Source organism: Trichinella spiralis (genome assembly GCF_000181795.1).
Source record: "Trichinella spiralis strain ISS 195 chromosome Unknown Scfld2, whole genome shotgun sequence".
Classification (NCBI taxonomy): domain Eukaryota; kingdom Metazoa; phylum Nematoda; class Enoplea; order Trichinellida; family Trichinellidae; genus Trichinella; species Trichinella spiralis.
The window spans coordinates 7,763,392-7,771,210 of record NW_003526941.1 but is presented as its reverse complement, the minus strand read 5'-3'; the positions used below and the strand labels follow the sequence as shown (position 1 = coordinate 7,771,210).

At 34.9% G+C, this 7,819-nt stretch overlaps 2 protein-coding genes across 2 annotated transcripts; both read left to right on the top strand.

Annotated features, from left to right (window-relative positions):
* Positions 1 to 342: 342 nt before the first annotated feature.
* Positions 343 to 1,947, top strand: Tsp_06760 (7 transmembrane receptor). Its single transcript, XM_003380556.1, has 2 exons — positions 343 to 1,320; positions 1,939 to 1,947. Exons 1-2 carry the CDS (start codon positions 343 to 345, stop codon positions 1,945 to 1,947), a joined length of 987 nt encoding a protein of 328 aa, XP_003380604.1.
* A 4,622-nt stretch (positions 1,948 to 6,569) lies between these two features.
* Positions 6,570 to 7,641, top strand: Tsp_06759 (conserved hypothetical protein; the record flags this gene model as incomplete). The annotated part of the gene is given in 4 exon segments (XM_003380555.1): positions 6,570 to 6,608; positions 6,625 to 6,681; positions 7,451 to 7,532; positions 7,562 to 7,641. Coding segments are annotated over 4 exon segments (258 nt in total), but the record flags the coding sequence as incomplete, so codon positions are not given.
* Between the last annotated feature and the right edge of the window lie 178 nt (positions 7,642 to 7,819).

Here is a 7,819-nt window from a genome sequence, read left to right as displayed (position 1 = left end):
ATGATTTGCAGCTGGAGTAGCACCAGAACTGGATATATTTTCTAAATAGTAGTGATTTTAATAACTTTAAAAGTAAATATTAGAATTTGATTAGCAATTGGATTTGCATCTCTATTCATGTGAGACAGTTTACAGCAAGTAACGATAATAATAATAATAATAATAATAATGGAATTTTTTCTATTTTAGCTTGTCAGCTGTCATCGAGTCGGTCAATTTTTCGCACAGGTTAGCTGTTTGAGAAAAATAATCGATAAAGGAGAAGAAAAAGGAGCCCAGCGTGCATGAGATCATGATGGATATGTAGTTGAGCATAATATTGGTTGCTTGCGGCTGCCAACGATGGTCGCTTGGATCATTGACAATGAAACGAAAGGTTATGCGGAAAGGGCAGATAGGGAGGCAGAAGATGCGGCGTGGGTTTCCAGTGGCCTGATCGCGTTCACCAACTCGTACGGGTTCATCCACGCATATCTTAGTCCGATTATTTGTTGCATTGGCATTTTGGCGAACATTGCCACAATTGTTGTATTGACCAGGCCAGCAATGCGCACGTCAGTGAATGTTATTTTAGCCGCGATGGCCGCCTGCCACGCCACTACCATGCTCACCTATTTGATCTTTACCCTGCGCACCAATCTCACCAACAAGTGCTATTTTCCAGTCTATGATACATATTTTTGGCTTGTATTTGTTGTCATGCACGCCGACTTGAGCGTAACGCTGCACAGCGTCAGCTTGTGGCTTACTGTTGATTTGGCAATTGTCCGCTATTTAGTTTTGAGACGTCCGCAAGCGGCTACTGTAGCCAATGCGCCCCGTACTGGAATTTGGATAATGTTGGTGACCGTCGTAGCGGTCTGTGCGTGCTGTTTTCTGAATTTTCTCAGAAATTCAATTGGCGCCCGACCGGCACCGGAAAGCCTTTGCCCACCTGCAGCTGTCGCTCATTTGGCTAATCAAACGGTCTATGAAATTAAACCACCAAGCTGGTACACCGCAGAGATGGAAGCGATCAACTTATGGACCGTGGGAATTGTACTGAAAGTGCTACCCTGTATACTGCTTAGCATTTTCATCGCGCTGCTCATACACATCTTGATAGACACTCGTCGACGTCAAATTCGCCTATCGAAAAAGGCCAATATTGCAACTGGAGACCGCACAACCGCCCTATTGTTGCTTATTGTTTTCGTTTTCTGGTTAACTCAAATACCACAGGGCATTATGACTATAGCAAATGCGTTCGATCAAGCCATTTTTGATATTTACTTGGCACTGGGCGATTTCTGGGACTTGCTATCACTGGTGAACAGTTGTGTAAGTTTTCCAGCTTACTGCATTATGAGCCAGATGTTTCGCCACGAATTCATGACAGTATTCGGCTTGAAACGCTGCTTCAAAACAAACAGTCAGCTATCATCTAGAGGCATACTGCTTCCGGATAAAAATTTCAAATACATACAAGAGAACAGTCAATCACTGCTGCGAGATCAGAACGGCAAAAGTGAAATGCTTTAAAACCTCAAGTTGTGCAATAAAATTTTCTCCCTTTCTACATGTCACATGCAAATACAGTTTCTCTTCAACTGTACCACATCGACAGTTGTCGATCAACTTTATCTATCCATCAAATGATAGGGTTTCAACAAAGCAACATGACAAATAAAGAAATAAATGGTGCGTATTCAAAATAAAATAAAATCGCCTTGCTAATGCATTTCTGCCAGAAAAGTCCTACTGCGATGCGCACTTTTCACTACGTCGAGCGAACAAGAATTTTGACGCCTTTTAATCTAAAATCACACCAAAAGGAATATATCAGTTAGAACTTCACGATAATAGTCATTATGTTATTTTCAACCACTGGATACCAGTTATATTCAATTAGCAGAACCATTGAATTGAATGAAAAACAATTTAAATGAAATTTTTCAGATATATTAAATGTTCACGTCAGTGGTGAGCTATAGCAGCAATGAAAACAAACTTCAAAACTTTGAGCATAGGCTTTGAATATCAGAAAACTGACCATTGAAAAGAAACCAAAATTTGACAAATGGAACGCATTACAATGACAACCAATCGAACTTATGCCCAGGACAACGAATAAAATCCATCGAAATAATTGCCAATGAAATTTAGCCATCTTGAAAACCAATGAAATCTAAAACCAATCAGATGTCCTGCGACCTGCCTTTCATGTCAAAAACGAGAGTAGGCTACAAGTCAGCATTTAATATGAAATGAATATGCATTTCATTTCTTATATTGCTTTTAGTATTTAAATTATACTTAGTAATGAAGATGAAATGACAGTTTCCGTATTGGGAAGTTTTTATATGTTTGGCAAAGAAGCTACAATTGAATTTTCTCTTCAACCAGAGTGCATTACTTAAGTAAATAAAGCGCAATGAAAAATATACAGTATCCATAATTATCAACAGAAACGGATGAAATAAAAATTTGCATGTTAAGTCGTTTGCTTTATTGACATATTGACATAATTTTAGTTTGAGGCCGTCCGTGTATGAGAGCAGTGCGTTTTGATTGGAAAATTAACTGAAGACCAATATCAAATACCAAACACGAAATTTGCTTTTTATTCATTATTATTTTTTGGAATAATTTCTGAAAAATAGTTTTTCAATCAACATCCAAAGACAATGAACATTACCGATGGGAAGACGACGAATTTAGCAGTAAGTGGCAGTTTTATCATTTTTGAGTTTTAATCATTTAACAAAATGCAATTGAGAATCGATATTGAGCGTAATTTTTCAATATGTTCTCGGTGAAGAATTCTCAGCATGAGATGATAGATGACTTAATAAACGACAAATTTCCGTACAATCAAGTGTGATTAAATACACCGTGTACGCATTGTTTATCTATTATTAAAATACGGTATTTTGAAAATCACCTTTGCAGCAGCTAACATGCACTTTCAACTGAGAGTAATCAAGCTATTGCTCGCAAATTTCTCACTTAAAATTAACTTCATTTGAACCACTTGCTTTAATGGCTTACGAAAATTTTCAGACATACGTAGGTGTGTTTTGTCTAAGTGAATTTTGTTTTGTTATGGCGTTTTTTGTCAGATAGTTTATATTTTGACTGAATTTGAAATGTCAAGGTCATTTTTAAATTTTCAAATAGTCCTTTCCTTATTGATAGAATTCAGCAGTGCATTTCTTCTGCTCATATTGTAACGTGGCTTAGCTTAGAATTTATCTTCAGCCAAAAGTTCTAACACACTAAAAACCGGTTTCTAACGCTGCATTATGCAAATAAGGATCGCCACAACGCCACATCGCGCAATTGAGTCAAGTGAATTCTACAAAAATGATCCTTCTTCGATATCTGAATTTTCAGTTGCAATAACCTTTGCTATTTTTGAAAAATTGATGATGTTTTTTCAAACAGTAGCAGAATACTTTTCATTGGAATCAGTAAATGCATGTGCATAAGTACACGATATAAAGTGTAAGGGGGCAAAATCTATAAATTTTAAATAATCAGCTTCTGTATTCCGTCGTTGCATATAAGATAACAATGTTGTCGGTTCGGCACTTTTTAAAATGACAAACCGTCATGCACAATTTTTAGTATTTCAACCCAGCATGTGCATTATATTAAATTATCAATTCATTATGCTTGTGTTTTAAGCAAATGTCATGTTTTGCCATTCTTCTGTTTTAGGCATTCATTTTTCTTCTTTTCAAAATGGTTGATCAAAGTCTGATTGAAATGTTCACTAAACAATCAGTTCCTTTAAATTAATGAATGAATTTTGCTGAACACTGCAAAGTATTATCATCGTGCTAGTACAGCCTCATTTACGTAAGACACTATTTTATACTTCTTTAATTTACGCCACAACATTATTTATGATAGATAGTGGCTTTGATCTGTAACGTATTCAGGATTTTGTTGTTGTTCACCAATTATTATAATCTTTGGTGTTTGCTCATTACACTGTTATACGTTTTCAAAGCATACATGCATTTCTAGGTCAGAAGAGTAACTTTATGCAAATGTGATGGTAAACACTGCCGTTGGCATTCTGCTACGTGCACTTTGTGCTATTCAAATTCGGTAGCAATGTTCCTTATATAAATTTCTGTTTATTGAGAGAACTGCATTATAGTATAAATGTTCGCTGCTGAAGGGCGGTCTAATTACTTACTGCATTGCGTTATTTGGTCATTTCGATGCTTCACTGCAACAATTACGTTGTGATTGTTAGACTAAAAATATGAAGAAACCACGAACATCAGTTACAAAATGTATGACTCTACGTTTGCTTTATACGTAATTTCTGACAGGTCTGCTGACAGGTATGAATTTTCATGTATTTGCTATTTTTTATACAATATTTCCTTTCATTCTCTTGGCACACTGCACTAAACATGCGCGCTTTTTAAGCTTTTCGTAGTTGTTTGATTTTAGTCTTTTTGAATGGAAACTAGCGCGTTGTTTTTCACTAATGATGTTCAATTAATATTCGAGACTTTATTACGCACAAGCCAATATATAATAGTGCTAATGGTATATTTTGCTATAATTTTTATTAGTCCTTACAAATCCATTTGTAAAGTAGTACTCTGACATAGCAGTTGAACCCCTCCCGCATTATCTTTACTGCCCCCTGTAATGTTTATTGCAAAAGTAACATACTTGCCCAGTTGTGTAAAGGAAATGTTTGTCACCGGGATACTGCAGTCGAACAATCACACCCCTAAATGCTTGTCACTGCTCAAATCGTGCACAAGATTGTTTCAGCATGACATAGGAAAGCGCTGTTACCTAGAGAACACACTTTTATACTACCACCTTTGATACGTTCAGAATGGCAGTAACGTTCCCTTCATTTTTGAAATGACTCCTTAAAGTTTCCATTATGGCATTGTACCGCCAATAGCAATGACTTATACAGATGCACCTATTTGATGTCTTTCAGAAAATAACTCAATGCCCATCAGTGTTGTCAGTATTGATAAATGAACCTACGCCTGAATGTTATACGTGAAGATTGAGTGGAAGAACGCATATGACAACTTCCACCTCCTCCATCCCTTAACTTCTCCCTCATTCCTTCCTGCTATGCTGTCCCACCCTCCTTTCCTTTCTAATGATCCCCACCATTGAGCTCGTAATAATATTAAGCTGAACAGAGATCGCATTAAACTGAAAATTCTTCCCACCCCCTATTTCGAGTTGAATGAACAGCAGTTAGCTGTTTTCATCTCATATAAATCTAATTTCTGATAATTGCTGTCGACTAACAATATAACCAACTCCATGCTACTCCTGATTCTTTCGTTTTATTTTTTTCATAAAATCCAATACAGAATTGTCACCCGCATAAGTTTCTTGAATTCAGTGCAAATCGTTGAGTTACTTAATTTCTGCAGGTAGTTTTATCTCACATTGTATGTGGCGCGCTGATGCAGTGCTCAACCAATTTTGCAGTCTTACTATAAATCATCATAATGTGTAAACAAAAGTTTAGTTAAAGCAAAATTTTAATAGTAAATAAGCTGTCAAGTGGCATGCATACCCACTGGTGCAGCCGCTTACTATCATGATGTCTACGCTGCGCACTTGTTAAATTCTGTGCTGAGATAAATTGTATATTATAAAATTTCTGTCGCAGTTATCATCATAAAATTTCATAACAACTGTTTAATTTTCCATAAATCTGAATACGTATTTTATTTTTGAAACTATTTTCAGTGAAAGCTATTTTTTATTATCCATATAATTTTGATTAAATGAAAAACATTGATAAAATATAAATTATTGAATCACCTTGTACTTTCAAGCAACTAAATTACACAACATGCATAAATACGCAGTGATAGCATTTCCATTTATTTTTAGTAATCTGCGATGCTTCAGGTTAATAATATTTCCTTGTAGGTAATTTTAGGGAAAAAATCTGCATAACAATACCATATTACGTAGTAATATGAAGTGTGTAAATAGAAACGTAATAAATTTCATCGTCTCGTTTCATAATGTTGCTCATATTGTTTATTTTAGTGCGCTATTACTGATGGAAAATTAGGTTGCTCTTCGTGAAGCAAAGTAAATAGTCATTTGCATAATTTACTTATTATACAATTGACCAAGCACATTGATTTTATTAGGTTATGCAGTTCACTGCAATGCTATCAATCTAGCACGTGGTCAACTATAATTCCACTCTTCAACACTATCCATGAATAAAACTGGTAAGTTGAATTTGTGATATTTTGGTGGTGGTATGCTATGCATGTTACTATACTTATATGGTGATTGGGAACTGGCGGGTGTCTTTCTAGTGTTATTATTGCTAAGTTTTAGATACATCGGATGCTGAAGACGAAGAAGTATCTATTTCTGTTTTTTATTTATAGATGACAGCATTAATATAATTCAATTTTAGAATTTACATTATTTTTTATTCTTATCGATGAATATAAAAAATCTTATTATGAGATGATGCTACTATGCATCATAATTGTTTTCATCTGCTGTTGATTTGTAATCTTGTTTATTCCCGTGAAATTTCAATGAAAATGATGGTCAACAAGCAGCTGCGCAAAATGATTATTTGCGAGGTATTTAGATTGTAAGTTAGCAACGCCATCAGCAGCACGTCTGTTATTGTATTCGTCGTACGTGCAACGTAATGTAAGTAAGATTGTAGATTGGTTGCCTTTGATTTTAGGAAATTTGGAATTTGAATTTTACATTAGAAATTATAAAATTTATTCCTTTTTCTCTTTTCCATTTATAAAATGGATGGGTAAAAAGAGTAGGTGTAGGTACAAGAGTGTAGGTAAAAAATATTCTGTTTATATGACAAATTACTTATTAAATAATTTCAACTTTATTTTTTGCTGAATTGTCTTCATCGGTATATCATCAAGTCCGTAATGCAACTATATTTTTGTTCTGTTTATTACGTTACGAGCGCTTTATATGAACTCAGGATAGCGGTTGAAATGATACTTATGTGAAACAGTCATATTATAAAAAGTGATTGAAGCCGAATAACAGTGCATCACGATGATATTTGAATTTCATTCATTTTGTAATCCAATGTTTTATTTTTCTGTGTTATTTAGTATCTAATTTTAGTTAATTTAATTTAATCTATGGGTTGTGTCAGTGCAGTGGAACTATTTCTATGAACTTGAATATCTTTCTCTAATGGTGGTTCAGGTTTCCCTCAATGGATTGAAAAGATGCACAAAAATCTGTAAGTAATTGAGTATCTATAATTTGTTACTATTATTGATGTCTTCTAATTATATCTGATCCTGTATGCTTCTTGTTATCGAATTAGTGTGCGTCAACATAATTGAAACGTTTCGGAATTCCTGTTGCTTTTGCCAACATGGTATGTCACCTTTATCTCAATGCGTTCTAAATGTGCCATCACAAAAATATGTTATAGATATACGTTTATACTCCTGCGTTATGGTGTTACCCAGTATTGCTCCAGAAATCTGTGTGGCTTCGCTTATCACAGGAGTACGGTATAATTAAATAATGATTGTAATAGTAGCATATATCGTTAATATAGTCGATTTGCACTGGTTTACGGATACATCACACAAGTCTGGTAGTGCATGCTGCCATCAGTTCGTTTGGTGAGTATTTTTGTAGAGTACTATGTGAGTAGGTAAGTTTTAGTATTTTGTAAATAGAGATGTTGTTATTTTATTGATGAGTGATAGCATCCTCACTGCGTTGTTGCTTATCGCATGCTAAGAATGTTTAATTGAAAATTTCAGCGCATAACTGTTGAAGGTTGCATCATGAA

Coding starts and splice junctions, on each gene's coding strand:
- Tsp_06760 (XM_003380556.1), top strand. CDS start 343: ATGGTCGCTTGGATCATTGACAATGAAACGAAAGGTTATGCGGAAAGG.